Source organism: Oncorhynchus clarkii, chromosome 17 (assembly GCF_045791955.1).
Source record: "Oncorhynchus clarkii lewisi isolate Uvic-CL-2024 chromosome 17, UVic_Ocla_1.0, whole genome shotgun sequence".
Lineage (NCBI taxonomy): Eukaryota > Metazoa > Chordata > Actinopteri > Salmoniformes > Salmonidae > Oncorhynchus > Oncorhynchus clarkii.
In genome coordinates this window covers 65,808,806-65,829,001 of record NC_092163.1, presented here as the reverse complement: position 1 = coordinate 65,829,001, position 20,196 = coordinate 65,808,806, and the positions used below count along the sequence as shown (strand labels likewise).

Sequence of the window (20,196 nt, the reverse complement as noted above, 5' to 3'; positions counted from 1 at the left end):
ATTCAAATGGCAGTATGCATTCTACAAATGGTGGAATAGGTTAAATATGATAGTAAAATAACAACTGATGGCAGTAGCTAACTACTGTAGCTAACTAGCCAGCTAACCTCTGTAGCTAGCCAGCAAGCTATCAAGCAATGCTAAAGGGATTGCAAACGGGATAGCGTAACTCTAGCCAAAATATTTTCTATTTATTAGCTAGTTGGCTAGCATTTACACACTCGGAACATATTTCCTCCAACATTATAATGAAAGGTGCCTCTCGGTCCCAAAACACGTTTTCTGGATACTTGTGGGAATGCTGATGACATTAGCCACTGTATGCGCTTTCGGTAGCCTGATTGCTTCCAGACTGAGGTGAAATACACACACAATGCATCCATGACCACTTCCAAATCTGAACACAAAGCGACTTTTGTGCGTCTAGACCGGTCTTTTCAATGCGATATTCATATTCTGATAGCAGAAGTCGCATGTAAGTGTCAAGTGTAAACACGACCTAAGAGACATCAATATTCTTCAGGTTCATCAGCACAGTTTTTAGGTTCAAAATCAAATCAGATACATCTGTGTGTGTGTGTATGTGCATGATTCCGTGTGTCTCTGTCTTTGAGGTGATTTAATATGCCAGGAATGATCAGCACAGCTCTGATCCCTGCATCTGTGTGTAACCAGGGATCAGGATGTCTTTTTCACCGCTTGTTTTTCTTGTCATATCGTAAAAATGTATTATGTGTACTCTATATATTAGAAACAGGTTTGGATCATTCTGTCAGAATGAAGTCATCCCTTGTATTTCCAGGCAGTCTGTTTCAGCCTGTTAGTGAGCCTCAGCCATGCGATGACTGTCGGTCTGACTCCGGACTCCAGACACAGGGCTTTAAGCCACTGCCATTTGCAGGAGCTTTTTTTATTCTGAGGACTGATGTTTCCCTTCAAGCTCTATCCCCCTCCCTGTCTCCCTGTCTCCCCCTCCCCCCAATCTTGTATCTTCAAATCATTCTCCGCCACAGTATCTTGATTTCAGCCATGTGTTGTTTGAAATGATTCACCTCCCCTTTTGGGTGGTAATGGGTGGATGCATGGACTGTAAGGACAGAGCATTAATAAACACCAAGAGCCATATCAAAAACATCCACTCATGCATCTCTACATTTAATTAACCTTTTTTTTACCAGTTTAGTCTTGTTGAGATAAAAGTATATTTTTTCAAGAGAGACCTGGACCAAGGCAACTGCATCAACACATCAGTATCAGATAAATAGACACATTAAATATAAACCAGGTGAAAATCACATCAATACAACAAGCAGTACGTCAGTAACTAACATGTTCACGACACAAGTCAGAAAAACATCAGAGTGCAATATGTCAAGCATCAGAGCTTCACAACTACATGCCTCAACAACTCATTCATCTATTTGTATTGTGTGCTTCTCTAGGGACACGAGGTCCTGAAGTTTTACATTGACTTGGAGGGACTTTAACTACCAGGGGGATAACTGACCAGCCTGTTTAATTGACCAGCATAACTGACGCTTAACTGACCAGCATGCTTTTTAGGATTAAGATTAGGAGTATTGTGTACACTGATAGTTTCAGTTAGTGCTATCTACTCACCCTGTTTAGAGAGGGTCTACGTTCCTAAAACCATACTGAATTGAATGACACAGTCCGTAGATATATGTATGTCTATATTTGTGTTGAGCACTGAAGAGTACATGTTTATAGTCCACACCCTGGTAATTCATGTAACTATGACTAGTTCCTGGATACCAAATAGTTGGCATGGATGCACTCGTGCGCCCAAAATGTACTCAAACTAACTATTTTTTAGATGTAATCATAGCTCCCAGACGTGTCTTTTAGAAATCCTGTAGGATAGAGATGACAGTTCCACTGCTCATTTCATTTGGCGTCATTCAACTACAGGATTATTTTTCCTGAACAAAATGTCATGATGAAGCACTGTACTTCTTAATATAGTGTCTGATTCAAAAGAAGAACTCTATATGAATCAATCATGATAGAATACGGCACAAAATTCCCCCACCCCCCTGAATTTATGTTGCACATCGCTGTAGATGTTCTTGTTTTGACTAAGTGAAAACCACAGCAGACGGAACACAAAGAAACACAAACCTCGTTCTGCGCTGGCTGGCATATCACCTCAAGGAAATATTTAGCAAATACAGACTACACAATGTGTTCTTTAATGTCTGAAACCAATAACATAATACATCCTTGTAACACATTGCAACAGGCATGACTTAATATGAGTTCACCTTGGCCAATAACCCTGCCCATTTCAGATGAGGCTAAAGTGCAGATGTCAGGGGTTAGAGAGAGGAGTTAAAGAGGTCTGTACACATTAGTTCAACCCAAAACTCAGAAAAAAAGATTCTGAATTTCCAGTAAGTTTGTCTTTTCAGATACAGCAGAGACTGTACACAGAGCTGATGTTGTTCGAGAAGTCGCTCACCTGGGGTGTAATCAATAGTGCACACAATAGCAAACAGTTGCAAACACTTTTATGCAGATTCAGGTAGGTTATTCCCCATTTCATTCCGTTTGCTTTTGTTTGGTTCCTAGTGAATACATCACTGGTCTGAAGATGCCTGGGTTTTGGTATACGATTTGACCATTTATCTTAAAAAAATAAAAAGACAGTTATTATTTTAATTTTAATTGTAACATGAGTTGGACATATCTAGTTATTTAGTATACCCATGTTGATATGGTTTAGAATGCATTTAGTCTACACCCCTTTATGTTGTTCACCCTCTGTGTTTGTATATGGGAGCTGTCATTGTCTTTAACCCCAGAACAAACACTAGTCAGACTACCAGACGTTAACTCATACTTTCACTGTAACACAGGCAGGAAATTGAGTCTTTTATTATGTAATCTCACTGTGTCGTAAGCACAATAATTCTTTCTGGATCATCATGAAGAGGATGGGTGAAAGATAAAACTGAAGGCTCAAGGATATTGATGATTCTCTGTGTTGACAAAATATGTTTGGTGAAGAAATATAAATGTATCACATCGATACACACCTATGTGTGATTACTGTGCACAGTGCAGGCTCAGGCAGAGGAGGAGGAGAGTAGAGTGTGAGGGAGGGGAGGCTTGAACTGTATGTCTGCTAAATTTATCATGAGGCCTTTGGGAGCATTGAAATGAGAACAGTGGCCTATTACTGCTTAGAGAAGGTGTTTTATTGAGAATATGCCGACATGCCACCCCAGGGAGAGTGCTGGGGAGAAGAGTGTGGCCAGAGCCGAGATCTGTGTGTGTGTGTGTGTGTGTGTGTGTGTGTGTGTGTGTGTGTGTGTGTGTGTGTGTGTGTGTCTGTGTCTGTGTCTGTGTCTTTGTCTGAGCCCTCTGAGTGTGTCAGATAGAAAGTAAAGAGCCTTTTCTTCTTCTGGTTAATTATTCACTAAGATATGTATTGGAATTGTCACTTTTGACACTTGAGGTCACCCAGTCAATTATTTATATAGGTCACCCAGCTTAACAAAGCTTGTTGTTAGTTATTAGCAGATGAGGGCAGTGGCTTGTTACTGTATGTATGGACTGTGTTGATTTGTGTTCTGGAATGTTCGTATTCCATGAGCATTCCTTCATCCTTAGCCAAGCTTTTATGGACATTGATATGAAAAAAATGTTATGGCCATGTTTGAATTTGTTGTGCATGTTAACATGTTAATTAACTGAGTTATGTGTTAATCCTGACTAAAGGTTTGTTTTAATGTCTTAGTATTTGTGTCTGAATGTATTTCATCCTTTTGATTCTTCTCAAACTGAAATGAATAGTTGTAAATAGTATATTTTCAGATACTACAGATTTATCATGGTTTAAAAGCTATTATTTCAAAAAAGAGCAAAAATGTATGTATAATAGTTTTTGGGGTATATTTATTTATCTCCTTTCTCTCTCTCTCTCTCTCTCTCTCTCTCTCTCTCTCCTGTGCAGTTCATGCATGTCCAGTAGAGGGCAGGGTCCTGTTTCCCCTTGTTCTCTTTTATATACCTGCTGTTGAACCATGTGATTCTATTAAGACAGCTAATTCTTATTATCGTGACTGAGTAGTAGTGACAGCACCAGAGGCAGGAGTAGTATATGTTGTGTAGGGAAGTATTAGAACAAGTGATATTAGTAATCAGAGGAAAAATCATGTATTTTGGTAGATCAATGAGTTTATTGCTTATTTTTACAAAGGGCATAAATATTAAAGATACCCTGGAAAAAGATAGATGTGGTATCTGGAAAAATATAGATGTGGTATCTGGAAAAATAAACAAGTGATATCTGGAAAAATAAAGAAATGATGTAGTTAATGGAAAAGCTGTTTCTTACTCATAAAACAATATAAAAAAACACAAAAAAAAAACATTTATATTAAAAAGTATTTATTTTAGACTGAAAGGCTTTTTTATGGTATTGCCCCCCCCCCCAAAAAAATATATTTTTTTTTTAATCAACAAAGCATCTAAATTGTTTGTTGGCTGTTTGTTGTTCTCAGAATATAAAATTAGTTTGACTCTTTGTCCTGACGCTGTAAACAATTCCATTTACCAGAACAATAAAGTGTCTGATAGCAGGCTAGATTCTTTCTTTCAGCTGGATAGCTGTGTTTACTTATCTGTTGTTTAATTAAAGGGCTTCTTTTCTTTAGGCATCCATTGTTTCAATAGGTCAAAGGGTTAACAGCCGTCAACTTTGTATTTTTTTTCAAAGGGGTCCCACACAAAGGCATGGGTTCACCTGCAGCTCAGCCTGAGGCTCCCTATTGTGTAGGCCATTTGAATTGATTATGTTTAGGGGGCTGGTTGTGATTGGTGGAGAAGGGCGTGGTTGATTGGATAGTTTTGTATCTTGTCAGCCAGGGAGCAACCTTGCACGTGCAATCTGTCTGTATCCCGAGGAAGCCTGGAGACGCCACCGAACAGTAGTGTCCGCCTGCCTCTCTGCCTGCCTCTTTGCCTTTCATTCTCTCTCTCTCTCTCGCTCCTCTCCGCTCCACTCAACACTGCACGGCCCAGATCTCTGTTTACCCTGCCAGCTAAATGGAGTTTGTCAGGTTTGTCAATATGATTGATTCTGCAATTTTGCCAGCTTTCTTGTATAAAACTTGACAATGTCATTTGTCCAGGGAAAAGATGGGGGCTTTTATCTATCTGTTGTTGATGTTCTATCATTGTAATTGGTTAATTTTGTCATGCAGTTTGTTTAAGGAGAGAATGGATCCAGGTTTTAGTGTGTTCTGTAGATAGGGACAGAGTACAGGCTTTCCCTGAAGGCTGTTACACTACAAGTATTTTGTGATTTGTGGGGAGATGCTGTGTTTTTAAAGATAGGCTACGTGTTGTTTAGATGTTTGTGTTTACCTGCTGATAGTTGCTGATGCCATTCAGAGATATAGTTTTCATTTGCTGAATTGTGCTTCAACAAATGAAATGTTCAAATGTTTTGTTAATCATTTTGTGTATTTAGATTCACTTTACATTAAGGTAAAACTTTACATGAAGTTGCTCATATGCCAGTTTAGATATACTGTAGTTGGGATTCTAGTTGTGTTTGTTTCTTTATTCTGACACTGTACTAACCAGATCATCAGGCTCTGGTACTACAGTATGTGTTGTTAAGATATGGAAAGTTCTAGGAAAGGCTGTATTTTAGCAGTGAAGTTGTTTATCACAAATTATTATTTAATATATTCTGCATCCCAGTGTGTTACTAACAAGCACATGTAGCCCTCAGCTTCAGTAGGGCATGCTGTTATTGTTTACTGTTAGTTATACATGAGATATTCCCAGTTTGTGTGTTTGTGAGCTGAGTGTGTGTTTGCCGGTCAGACCTGGCTCCCACTCAGGCTATGGACAGTGTCCCTGTCAAGTGAAGAAGGCAGCGAGGTGATGGGGGGTTGATCGTCTCCTCACTCTGTCACTTGAAATTAAGGGAGAGGGAGGCACAACTCTATATTTGACACTGCCACTACGTAACCATTTTAGCCAGACTCAATCATTTGAAATGTCAGAACTGACATTTTTCCTGAATTTTTCTTTTTTTTGTGCGTGCACACGCACGTGAACACATGCATACGTGGGTGTGCTTGAGCCTGCATGCGTGTGTGTAGTAAAGGGGGCGGAGAATGAAATGAGAGATAAAGTTGAACCTTTCTACACCAACTTCCCTCTCTTCCCTGGTGGTAGATTTGAACCCCATGAAACACCCTTTAGATATTAGACTGAAGTCTGTTATTTAATTTGTGATGCTGGTTTAACTTTTAATGTGAGAGAGCCTTCAGAGTCTTCCAAAACAACAACATTTTCAATTAATATATTAACACATGCTTAAAAAACAACAACATTTTCCTCACTTTTGAGGCTAATGTTTTCACCTTCTACCCCCTCTGCCATGTTTGTACTGAGCTCCAGACTGTGTCTGAACAGCCTCGGCGATGAGAGGGTGTATCTGTACTGGTAGAGTTTAGAGAGAGAGGGTGAATTTCTCTGGCAGAGAGGGGCCGGTGGAGGTTAACATCAGATTGTGAGGAAAATGAAGCCTAAACAGCCAGTGTGCACTGTAATGCTGTGCAGCTGCACTGGCTGGGCTTGGGGGTGCAGTTTGGGAGAGCTGGAGTGCGAGCTGATTGGGATGACATTTTGTAATCAAAGTTGATTTATTGTTCATTAGTAGTGCATTAGCCCTTTCAGGCAGGGCCATTATTTGTGCAACGGCCTGTCAAGGCGAGAGGCTGCCAGCACCTGTCATTTTTAAACCATGACATAGGCAACCAGATATTACCCTGTACCCAGAGAAGCGGGCATGGTGGCAGCCGACAGCCAGCGAAAGCCCACAGAGCTCTGGGATATCCTTTACAGGAGTGGCCACTGCTTTGTAGTGTGGAGTGAGTGAGTGAGGGGGAATAGTTTACCGGTGATATAGAAAACCACCAGCTGCTCTCTGCTGTTCTCCTGACTCCTCACTGGATTGAGGAACGTTTTGACATGAAAACAGCTTTTGTTGCATTAGGTACATTACTGCTCATTGCTCTTGGTCACGGTGTCTCTGTATCAGATAGGTGGATTATGTCAACACAAAAGATGTTATATATTTCAAAGTATAGAGATAGTATGTTAACAGTATGATTAGGCTACATGGTGTATAGACAGTGATATGGTGTAACAAAATAAACTAGTCTATATTTTCCACTTGTCCCGTCCTGCTCTGCTACTAGAAAGCATTATGTAATACTGTGTTAATTACTGCTGTGCTCCTCAAATAACATAATATATGTTTTCTTTGTGTAAGTAGTTGTGGAAGGATTCAGTAGGCTGTATCCAGATATAAGAGGTGGCATATGTGTTGGATCTAGATTTATCTCTGGATGGTTTTCACACATTCTGTGAACCAGCTGCTGACTTCTCCCCTTTTTATTATTATGAATTGGCCACGTGGTTTTTCTGACTCACAAAAGACAACAGCACAAGCCAAGTTTAAAAAAGCCTACACAATTTGTGGCCCCTTGTCTGCCGTCATGGAAACAAGAATTAGGTTTGCATTGCTGGTGTGCAGAGTATGGAAACAATCTGCATGAGGATGTGTCAGGCATTGTCTTTGGGTACATTTTCATTTGAAGGGGATTTTAAAGGCTGTGATCTTAATTAAATCTCAACTGATCCAAATAATGCATCTGAAGGCACGCAGGGTTGCGTAATGGTGCTGAGCTGATAAACCATAAAACACGGGCACACGGAGGTACACAGGATGAGAAGAGGGGGTAGCACCCACTCTGTCTGGGACCAGGTGAATGGGCTGGTGAATGGTGCTATTGTAGGCACTAGAGTTGTCATCTCCTATTTTAATTTTGTCTCAACCTAGCGTGGTAAGTGCTTGAAAGGTCAGAAAGAGTGACAAGATATATTATCAGTGAAAATGGAATGGAAAGCCTCATTAAAAAGGCTATCAGTGAATACAGTGGAACATAAAGACAAACTGAAAGAAATGATCCTTTTATTCAGTAATATGCTCTTACTACAGTGAACTACAGGAAATGGCCCCCGTGTGTGTGTGTGTGTGTGTGTGTGTGTGTGTGTGTGTACACATGTGCCAGGGTGGGGGCCATGCACTGGGCACCTGCAGTGGCGGCTGCCCAGAGTGTGGGAAAGAGATGACACCACGCAGCTCTAATGTTATTGTTGGGGTGAGAGGCTCGTTCACTTCCCAGTGTAGTTTGTTTGTTTTACGGAATGCTGGCCCAGCTTAGCTGAAAACGTGTTTGTTTGTGGTTTAAAAGTTAATTAAAATGCAATCTTGAGTTTTGTTTTTACAGTTGTTGCGTATCGTTTCAATCCCCCTGCAGAACATATATAGCAAATGGGCAGAAAATATGACTGTGATTATCCAGTTATCTGAATATCTGAATTGTAAACTTTTTGAAAGCAGCTTGAATTTGGATGACAGAGAGGAATTAGTGAGAGCTTAGCCAAACCAGGATGGGTAACGTTAGCTCTGTCTCCTTCTTTGTCATGCATGTTGTAGTCTGGGACTACATACATTAGTTATTGTGAAACTACTATTATTATTATGATTATGATTATTATTATATTTGTTTGATAGTAATACACACAAATACACCAAAAATACAATATAAGAAACAGTCTTTTGTTGATCCTTTTTTTCCATCAGAGAAAACATGCTTGACATATTCTCTAAACCGCTATCCACCTTCAATATTTCAATAAACCTGAACGATGAGGAATGAGTAATTAATTCCGATCTTGTCATAGACTAATTATGTTCATGCATCACTTCAATACAATGCCTCCCGTGAAATCCTCCTTTCGGAGACATTTTCATGCTCGAGATTATACGCTATTCAAGACGGAGCGTCATTACTATTCAAATGTCTCAGGCCAAGGTAAACCAACAGTATCAATCTGAGTATCTGATTTCTCAAGGGTTTGTTATTTTCTACTTCTCCATTCTATTTGATGTCCTTACAAAACAAGATCACACCAGGGAGAAAGATATAAAAATTACAATTTTTTTTTTTTCTTCATCTAACCTGGTCCTTCATGGCTGGTTTAATATCAGCGATGGTCTCATTGAAGTTGGCTTGTTTTTCCTTTTTCTCTTCTCCTTAATTGCCCCTGTATCACCAGGAGGGAAGGGAGGGAGGCTAGCTTCATGTCTCATGCCTGGGTCTGCTTCCCCTCTCTCTCTTTCTCTCTCTCTCTCGCGCTCTATTTCTCTCTCTCGTTCTCTGTCTCTCTCTCACCACACTTTGACCTTTGGCTTCTGGGGGAACGCTGGTTGAAGAGCGTCTTCATTAAGTGTGAATCTGTGAATTCCCGACGTCGTCAGATGTGTGGCCGATGTTTCCTCATTAGAATATAATTTCCATGCTTGTTCTCGGTGGTGACGCACAAAGAGAAGTTGGCGTAGTGTACTTTAAAGGCAGCAGAGGCTCCCATCACTTTGTGGCCTACCTTCACTCTGAACACGCTCCTGCTCTGTTCTCCAGGCAGCACGGCATCAGACGCTGCCTGGTACACTAACCTCTCTCAGACAAAGAAAAATATTCTTATAATTTCTTTAACATCGTTGTAATTACGTACTGTACAACCATGCGTTACAATTTTTGCATGCTTATGTGCATGTGTGTGTGATTGTGTTAGTTGCTCACACTGCAGCTGTGTGAGAATGTTCCAGGTTTGAATGTTTATATACGCGAGGCACCTGGAGAGTGCCACACCTTACTAAAATCCATAAACGACAGCTGTTTCTGGCATTCCCAGAATGTCTTCTTTTTCACACCCACATATTGGTGTTCAAGTAGCTGCTCAAAGAAACTATCCTAGTATTAGTTCTCTGTGAATTATCCAGACCGACAGAGAATTCTCCCTCAGACTCTCTTCAGATGTACATATATTTCTGTGCATCATCTGGAGTCGTGAGGTTAACCAGAAATAAGTGAGTATGCCATATGGAGAGCGTTCTAAATGGAGAGTGGCATACTGTGTTTGTGTTAAATTGGCATGATACACCAGCCAGGGGCCACATTTTTCGGTTAAAGTGCTCCTTCCCCTCAATAGCCCCCTGTCTCAGTCAGATTTTCACTCATTCAACACACTGGATTAAATGGTAGTAGTTACAATGATCAATAGGTAAGAACCGTACATTCCGTCTTGCTGCTAATGACCTCAGTAGTAATGTGTAATAAAATGTGGGCTCTAATAGCCGCTTGCCGGGGCTCAGCCTGCCGTCTCTTGGTGTCTAGGGGTAGTTACAGTAGACCAGACCCCCCCTTCCATGACAAAGAAAGGTGTGAGGCTGCTTGAACCAGAGGATGTGCTGCTCAAGGTGTTAAAATAATGAAATTAATTGAATGAAATTCCAATCCAATTTGTTAAGAAATGATCAGTTATTAAGTGTGAAATGGTGTAAAATATTGTGTTAATTCTATTTTTCTACGCTGGATCTCTATGTTAGACTCTATAAAACATGTACTATCAAAGATGAATAATACAAATGGTTAACTACATGTGAAAATAACCCTGGTTACGTTTACTGCCCTAACATGACAATAAAAGTAGAGCATGTCAAATCTAAAGTAGTTAGTTCCTGTAATGTAATGTAAAGCATCAAAGAAGATACATGATTATTTATCCTTGGTGTGTGAGGTAATTGTTAGTGGTGCTGAGGCAGGTCTATATCTATTGCATCACGTAGAGGGCTTATACTGTAGCGAGACACGCTGCCCGCTTGACCTTCAAAATAGTTGATCAAAATTAGTGATGCTGAGAAAAAAGGACATCAGTGCATAATGACTGTGAAATTAGAAACGGGGGTCTTGGCTATGCAAAAGACAGGAAAAGCCACGTGAAAAAGTCCAGATGGATATTTAGACATAATACAGGAGGAATTCACATAGCATTTTCATCCTCTCGTCGCCTCCCACTGAAAATGAGAAATGTTAAGTGCGTTGAGTCCTAGGTGGTGCGTGACCTCCTCGAGTTTCCCCTACAGGAGGACAAAACACCTCTAATCTTTCAGCGCGGAGCAGCTCTCAATGAGGTTTACAGAGAGCGTCAGCGCCACCGCGTCCTGTTTGACGCTGCTACCCTTTCCAGTGCCGTGAGAGTACAAGCTGCTCATTATGACCCATTTAGTTTTTGTTTTCTGTTCTAGTGGGGGAAATTAATCAGGTGATATGCATGCTGCGTGTACCAGAGAACGCCTCTCCTGCTAGATAGATTGGAAACAGCTAAAGGACATTCAGAGATGCATGGACATTTCAAAAGGCCGTCATTGGCTATGAGGTCACAGTACAATTTGGGTAACCTTGGTGAAGACTGACTGTCAGCCCTAATGTCCGCTCTATCAGCCGACGACATCAGCCTCGGAGACGCAGAGCACGGGTTTACCACACATACACACACACACCGCGGCATGTTAACAGTTGCAAATGTGAGACGGCTATCAAGTACATCTCAGTAGCTGTTTGTCACTAAGATGTCAGTGAAAAGGGCTTTTAATGGTATGGCACATCACAGCAGTGAGTGGCAGCATCCAGACACTCTGAGAAGCCACAAAGCCGCCGGAGCAATTAGGGCAGCCTGACAACTGTGGGGAACTGTGGGGTTCTTTCAGTGTCATAACAAATCACTTGTTTTGAAGAGTCATCCACTCACACCTTTCTGTTGGAGTTAGTTAGGGGCCTGTGTCAGTATGTATGTCCTCCTCCTGTCATGGCGCCGCAGCTTTATTTGTACATTAAAGAAATTGCTGTTGACAATATTCTAATGAAATGACATGGTTTATGCACACAGGTTCGTTGTAGCCTACAGTGTGTGGCCTATCTTTGCATTTGCTGGTGTAGTAGCAGATCACCTCAGCAGAAACAATCAAACCTTGGACAGCCTGTTAGTGTTAGGTTGTGTGTGTCTGTCTGGACAGGCTGTTAGTGTTAGGTTGTGTGTGTCTGTCTGGGCTGGGCTGTTGTGCTGAAGGTCGGAGGGGGGCTGTTGTAGAGTTTCCACAGGCTTACTGCAGGCCATCTCCTGTCATTACTCCTGTGTCTAGTATCGTGTCATTACTGCTTAGGGGGTGTAGCATCTCTTGCTGTGATGACACTCCAGGTGATTTTTCCAGTACAGACCAGAGGTGTTGAGGGGCTATCCTGGGCTCTCATTTCAGTGGCTGTTATAGTGTGTGTAACTCCTGACAAGTGGTCTGGTTGAGCTGCTGTAGTCTATACTGTCTCTGCTTGTCCTCCAGCTCACTTTTTTTGCTGTGGTCATATAAAGCATGTATCCTGGCTATGTCAGTCTTATACTACAACACTGTCTTAGTAGACCAGGTTAGTGACTGCTCTGCCTACCCCCCCCCCCCCCCCCTCTCTCTCGTAGGTTCCAGTGTCAGTGGCTATGATGACACCCCAGGTAATAACGCCTCAGCAGATGCAGCAGATCCTCCAGCAGCAGGTCCTGAGCCCTCAGCAGCTCCAGGTGCTCCTGCAGCAGCAACAGGCCCTCATGTTACAACAGGTAAACACACGGGACATTCATACTGTACATAAAACACATCAACATCAACATCCTCACACCAACCACCATACTGTGCACTGGCGTTCCTTCTGAATATGAGACTGTATCAAATAGAGAACAGCCAGAGTGCTGAAAGTATGCCCGCGGCCCACTGCTGAGTTTAGCTTGGCCCTGATGGATTGATTGGTTGGTGAGCTGTCACTCAGACGTAGCTCCCATGTCTTTTGCAGCAGCAACTCCAAGAGTTCTACAAGAAGCAGCAGGAACAGCTCCACCTCCAGCTCCTCCAGCAGCAACATGCAGGCAAGCAGAGTAAAGAGGTAGGCTCACTATGATGACATCATCACCTCCACCGCCGCCATGCATGTCATCGCTTTACTGAACTCGTATGTTGCCCCGGTGGTACGATCCTCAGCCAGCCAAGCCCAGAGCCCAGAGCCCAGAGCTCAGAGCCCAGAGCTCATAGCAGTATGTGGAAGGCATGTCTTCTCTCACTCTCACCATCTGTTCAGAGGCTGTGGTTTTTAAGAAGAAAAAAAGAGAGAGAGAATCAAGTGTAGTTCTGCTTCTGATTAGCATGTCAGGCACGATGGGTAAATACCAGTAATAACTGAATAAACCAGGAATACTGATGATCCCTCTTCTTCCAGGGGATGGGGCTCGTACTGCTTCTCGGGCAATTAAATAAATAACTACATTTTGTGCTGTTTAATCGTTTGTTCTCTCCAGTAAACAAGTGTCTTACAACACAGAGATTGCCCTTCACCCCCTTGTAGGAAATACTGAAAGGAAGGAAAAAGAAAGGCAGAAATCTGAGAGGCTTGCTTGGTAATTAACATGCAAATGGAACGGGAAGAGAAGGTGTGTAATTGTGAGATATCAGTACGCTCCCAGCTTTGTTGTGTTGCCCACACTCTCCTTTTTCCCGTCTTTTTCCCTTCCCTCCCCCCAGTTCAGCCGGACTGGCTCATCAGCGGCGGCTCAATGCGTGTTAGTGACTCGCGGATACAGGCATCACTCTGGACAAATAAATTATTATTGTGCGGTCAAAAGAAGTTTAAAGACAATCAGGGAATTTTCTATCTGAGAGCCACGTTTGGGGAGGGTGGGGGAAAAAAGCATATAAATGAAGCCAAATGTTAAAAACACATTCACGCACATGCTCTCTCTCACACACACACACACACACACACACACACACACACACACACACACACACACACACACACACACTGTTGAAGCTACCGACTTCAAAGTCCCATTTCTCTAATTAATGAACTGCAAGCTTCAGTTTGGACAAGCTGTGGTGTGATGCTCCCATAAATCAACGTGACAGCAGAGCTCCTCGGCCTCAGATAGGGCCTGTCACCAAGTGGCATCTGATGTAAACATGACTGGAGCTGGGGGGTTTGAGAGGGAGGGGGGTACTAGTCAGAAGGAGGTGCAATTGATCAGCTGAACGGAGATCTTTTGAAGTGTATTATGTATGATCACAGGAAATGGATGCAGCCTCGAGAGGCTCTCCTGCTCTCCGATGTGTTGCTTTTTTCCCCTTTCTATTGCATTTCTAGCTGCTACAACCATCAAAAGACAGAATAAGAATCACGCTTCAACTCCCCTGTGGCAGGCAGACAATAACCCCCTGTTGTTGCTTTGTGCCTCTTTTATTTTAAAGACATCAAAATGTAGTTTTTCAAAGATCTTTAACTTTATATTTGAAGCTTGACAATAAAGGGCTGCCACTGCCACTCTTTATCCTTGTCAGGAACTGTTTTTTTCTCTCGTGCCACTTCTTGTTAACCTCTTATTTGGTCTATTGGGCCGGGGGTTTTAATGTGTCTTCGCGCTGGGAGAGCACAGGAGCTGCTGTCAGCTGAAGAGACCACAAGAAAGAAATCTGAAGGGGAGAGAGTTAAATTCAGTTGCAATTTAAAAGCCACCCTATATTTATTTAAGGCACTGATGAAAGACATTGTTCCCTGTGAACTCCCGCCCCCGTAGTACCATTAGCATTGTCTTATGCTGTCAGACAGACAGGAGCTACAGTACAGAGAAGTGTCCCATTGAAGACACAAGAAACTTCTTACACTGTTGTTGAAAATCAACACCCTTTCAAAAACAGGCTCTTAGATGGGAAGAATCAGAGGCTATCTGCATCACTAATTACACTGAAGCCTGCATGAGCACTTCATCAAATTTGATTCAAATCGTCAATATAGTTTAGGTCATAAACCATAGAAATAGGTGTTTATGAATGCACCCTCTCATCTAGCCCCATGCTTTAATGCTAATCCATGAGTATTTCACTACATAATCCTCCTGATCAGACTAACGTATATGATCCCTGGCCGTGACCTCACTCTCCGAGGGTGTCTCAGGGAGAGTGGGATATGCAAAAAAACACTTTTCCATTTCGCAGGTTACACACTTGTACATGTGAAACAGGACAAATATAAAAGCGCCCCCTATTTGACCTTTTGTAATGAGAAGGCCTCTCCACATCAGACCAGTGTACTGTACTGTGTTCAGGGCCTGTGGGGAAGGAGGCTGGATGAGGGGAGGGGAGGGGAAGGGAGGGGAATCCCAGCCCGGCAGACCTTTGACAGGCAAACCAGGACGTGCGGAGGGGGGAACAATTTATCTGGATATTTCAGCGGTTTCTGAGCCGCCGGCGGGTGACCTGACAGCAGCGTTGCACCGAGACCTTTTTTGTATGCGCTCAGTTGTGAGAAGTAAACATAGTGGTGTATCCTGTGTTTGGTAACAGGGTGCGGTGCACAGCTTGGCAGCCCGGGTTGCTTTTAATGCCCCCCACCCCGCCTTGACAATTGGCGCTGTGTACTCATATACAGCCTAATATCCTGCCCTCTCCCAGGCTTATTTTGTTTGGCCGTCCTTATGTGTCATAGAAAACATAACAAGGTGAGCTTTGTCTTGATTGATCGTTATCTCCAGTTGTTGTTTAAGGAATAATAATCCATATTTTGATGGTGAAGCTGAGACTGGGGTCACTCCTCCACTCCGCTGTTACCTACTGTACCCACTTGTTTGGATTTGGAAAAGATTGGGGATATATTAGATCATTTCCTCCTGTTTATTGTTCTGACTACACCTCTCTCTCTCTCTCTCTCTCTCTCTCTCTCTCTCTCTCTCTCTCAATTCAAGGGGCTTTATTAGCATGGGAAGCATATATTAACATTACCTTAGCAAGTGACATAGATAATATACGAAAGTGAAATAAACAAATTAAATGATTAAAGTTAAAGTCAAAAATACATATTTCAATGAAGACACTGACTTTCTCAGAATGCAGATGTAGTGCTGTAAGATGAGCAAGACTCTGATCTTCAGTCACTCTATGATTCAACTCTACTTGCTGCAATTACCTGAGAGCAGTGCCACGCCTGAGAGAGTTGGGGGACTAGCTCGTGTGGTTATTAAACACTTTGATTTAGTCACACGTTGTTTGCTGAATTATGAATAGGTGTAATTAAAATCCCATGGCTCTTATTATGAATGATTAACTATGTTGTTTAATTGTTTGTCATTTGCCTCCACACTTCTGGTTAATTAAGAGAAAGAGGGACATATACTGCACCTGTTCTGAAGTGTGCTTAGACAAACCCACATACTGTAGTGTGCTGAATGTGTTAGAGTTTAGGTGGTAGGGTTTGATGTGTTCGATTGGGATTGTGTGTGTATGTGTGTGTGTGTGTGTGTGTGTGTGTGTGTGTGTGTGTGTGTGTGTGTGTGTGTGTGTGTGTAAACATACTGTATCCTGTATGTATTAACCTAGGGCCTAACGTGCAGAAGCAAATGTTCAGGCATACAGAATACACTGTGATCAGCATGTGTTTGTCCGTTGTATCAACATGTGTTCTTTAACTGTCTCTTTCTGTGTTCAATCAATATGTACAGTTCGTAAAAGTATTTTTTGTTTACCCTGGATTACCTATGTCCTGTTTGTTTGCTTATAGTGTGTGTGTGTGTGTGTGTGCGTGTGTGCGTGCGTGCGTGTGTGTGTGTCGTCCTCAGCAGCAGCAGCAGGCCCAGCAGTTGGCCTTCCAGCAGCAGCTCATGCAGGTCCAACAGCTCCAGCAGCAGCACCTGCTCAACCTCCAGAGACAAGGCCTGCTCTCCATCCAGCCTGGACAGACCGCCCTGCCCCTGCACTCGCTCACTCAGGGTCAGTGCTCTACTCTACTGCGAAACATACCTCTACACGGGATTATACTGCGTACCACACCTGCTCCCAGCACCCTCCCCACAAACACACACACATACACACACACACAGACACACACACTCTAAAATAACCTGCATTCACTTTGTCCCAATGATAAACATCATATTGCATATGCTTTGACTACAGTATTCACCTTATTTAGTGCCCTCTAACTCTTGTTAGAAGTGTTCCCCATCTACCCCCTTGTTTTATTTATACTGCCTGTACTGTGTATCTTCCCTGTTCCCCCCCTTTGACTACCATGGTGTAGAGATGCCCTCTCCCCTCCAGCCTCTTTCTCTGGTCTCTCCATTCATACATTTTCCTTAGAATTACATCATACTGGGTGTTGACCAGGGGGAAATGCCTCCTTAGGCTAGAGGAAGAGTGGAACTGATGAGTACGGTTACATGCACACAATAATACCATTATTGTGGATAATCAGATTAAAATAATAGTTTCTTTAAACATTTACATGTTTTGCAAGAAGAATGATTTCCTTAATAATCCTGTTTCCATGGAAACATCTGAAATGAGGCTGTTGATGGGACTTAAATAAATGCTGAAAATCAGCATAAATGTTGTACCACAGCAAACATGTTCTTTTTGCGAGCCTTTTTGAGTTGGGACATATATAGTTTGTATGTGAAAAGTATTTCTAAGATGCGTACTGTTTCCCAACTCACTTCCCTTTGCGCTACCTGTGATAGCACATATGCTGATCAAATACACAGCTGGAACGCCAATTCAGCTGTTTCCATGTCCTGATGACTCAAAAGGTTGCTCAGAAAACCAGGTGTTTTAAGCGGCGTATGCTTACATTGGTTTTGACCTCACGCCGATTAAGATAAGCAGAGTAAGGTGTTTACATGACTAATGCCATACGCAGCCGACAGCCATAATCAGTTTAATATCGAATTATTAGTGTGCACATAAACATACTCATTGTTACTAAACTGCCACTTAACCTCTCATTGTGAAATATCCCATAAGGGGATGGTGGTGTGAGTCAATGCTTGTTGTTTAGCCAGGAAGTTTATTTCTTTATTTGTTTTTAATATTTTCTTAAGGAGCAGCCCTATGACAAAGCCTCCATACCATTTTGGAACATGACATAGACTATTCATTCCAGGCTAAGACAAACAGTTTTGAAAAAACAAGATAAGGCGATAAAGTGGAAGGGCTGGGGAACTTAGGTAATGGGCAAACAAAAACAAGGTTTGTACAATCATGTTATTGTTTGGACTGTGTATGGAATCTGACGATTGCCATAGGCACAGGCGTGGCCACTGGTGTGCTGCCTGTTAGTGTACGCTTATGAATGACCTTGTTTTGGATATCTGGCAAACACACACACGCCCTTTTGAGTAAAGCATTACACCAGTGATATGGCAGTTTACTGTTCTTTATGGAATAGCACAACAGTTACTGAACATCCTGTTGACTGTTTGCTTACACTTAGTGTCATCAAATATCTCTTAGGCTGTCTCACAGCATGACTAATAGCAAACAGGACACTATAGCCATATTTTGTCAGATGACAGTTTAAGATACAAATAAGGTATCGTTTCTCTTTGTTATTATTTATACAATCTGAAATGAGGAATTGAACCTTACCACACAGAATGTTGGTTGGTTTCACTATTTTACTGAGATGATCCTGGCTAGCCCGCCCTTGGAAACCATTCATGGTAAGACAGCTGTTAAAACACTTGCCATCAGGCTGAGTTTCCCTTCCTATTCTACACATTTTCTGCTTGACTGTTTGAAGTTATTGATGACCTTTCTGTTTTCCACATCACTAAACTCTTTCATGCATCAGCAGCCGAGACCTACAGAGCTGAGATCTAATCTACTATATTCAGCACGTAGTAAGCAGCACTGCAGAAAGAATGTGTTCTGCTGCTCTGTTTGGACCATGGTGATTATGTGTTTGGACTGAGCCAATGAATTAGGATGACTTTTATACACTGAGGTGATGATCAGACAGAGATGCTTTTTTCCCTCTTTATTCAAATTCAGATATCACAATCAAATTATTAGAAAATTCATTCTCTCATTGCAGTATAATTATATTGTGCTCTCATGGTGTTCTGGGAAAACAGCCGCCCTGAATGTTTTAGAATAAGGAGGCGTGTAATGCATATTTTACATGTATAAAATGGCTTATTTTTTGTATTGTATGGTCTTGTGCTTACTTGAAATGTTGATAGAGACCGTATAACATATTTTCATTATCAATAGACATGAATAATCACATAGAGTTATCATTTAAATACCAGAAGTAATTTAGTACCATAAGTGAAGGAAGTCATTTAGTATCAGAAGTGAAGGAAGTCATTCAGTACCCGAAGTGAAGGAAGTCATTCAGTACCCGAAGTGAAGGAAGTCATTTTGTACCAGAAGTGAAGGAAGTCATTCAGTACCCGAAGTGAAGGAAGTCATTCAGTACCCGAAGTGAAGGAAGTCATTTTGTACCAGAAGTGAAGGAAGTCATTTAGTACCAGAAGTGAATGAAGTCATTTAGTACCAGAAGTGAAGGAAGTCATTTAATACCAGAAGTGAAGGAAGTCATTTAATACCAGAAGTGAAGGAAGTCATTTAGTACCAGAAGTGAAGGAAGTCATTTAGTACCAGAAGTGAAGGAAGTCATATAATACCAGAAGTGAAGGAAGTCACTTAGTACCAGAAGTGAAGGAAGTCATTTAATACCAGAAGTGAAGGAAGTCATTTAGTACCAGAAGTGAAGGAAGTCAGTTAGTACCAGAAGTGAAGGAAGTCATTTAATTCCAGAAGTGAAGGAAGTCATTCAGTACCCGAAGTGAAGGAAGTCATTCAGTACCCGAAGTGAAGGAAGTCATTTTGTACCAGAAGTGAAGGAAGTCATTTAGTACCAGAAGTGAATGAAGTCATTTAGTACCAGAAGTGAAGGAAGTCATTTAATACCAGAAGTGAAGGAAGTCATTTAATACCAGAAGTGAAGGAAGTAATTTAGTACCAGAAGTGAAGGAAGTCATTTAGTACCAGAAGTGAAGGAAGTCATATAATACCAGAAGTGAAGGAAGTCACTTAGTACCAGAAGTGAAGGAAGTCATTTAATACCAGAAGTGAAGGAAGTCATTTAGTACCAGAAGTGAAGGAAGTCAGTTAGTACCAGAAGTGAAGGAAGTCATTTAATACCAGAAGTGAAGGAAGTCTTTTTTTTTTCACCTTTATTTAACCAGGTAGACTAGTTGAGAACAAGTTCTCATTTACAACTGCAACCTGGCCAAGATAAAGCAAAGCAGTGTGACACAGACAACAACACAGAATTACACATGGAGTAAACAATAAACAAGCCAATAACACAATAAACAAGTCAATGACACAGTAGAAAATAGAAAGTCTATATACAGTGTGTGCAAAAGGCA

At 41.7% G+C, this 20,196-nt stretch overlaps 1 protein-coding gene across 8 annotated transcripts in view; it reads left to right on the top strand.

The window, feature by feature from the left end:
- The window catches only part of LOC139371285 (forkhead box protein P1-B-like), a 232,575-nt gene that overhangs the window by 168,359 nt on the left and 44,020 nt on the right, over nucleotides 1-20,196 (top strand). For 3 of the 8 annotated variants that reach the window (XM_071111572.1, XM_071111573.1, XM_071111576.1), the window contains 3 exons: nucleotides 12,424-12,561; nucleotides 12,792-12,881; nucleotides 16,597-16,747. In XM_071111572.1, the coding sequence (XP_070967673.1) occupies nucleotides 12,424-12,561; nucleotides 12,792-12,881; nucleotides 16,597-16,747 (379 nt within the window). Of the gene's footprint in view, nucleotides 1-4,980; nucleotides 5,088-12,423; nucleotides 12,562-12,791; nucleotides 12,882-16,596; nucleotides 16,748-20,196 lie in introns of those variants that run through there. The other 5 variants (XM_071111578.1, XM_071111574.1, XM_071111579.1 and 2 more) reach the window with 4 other exon arrangements.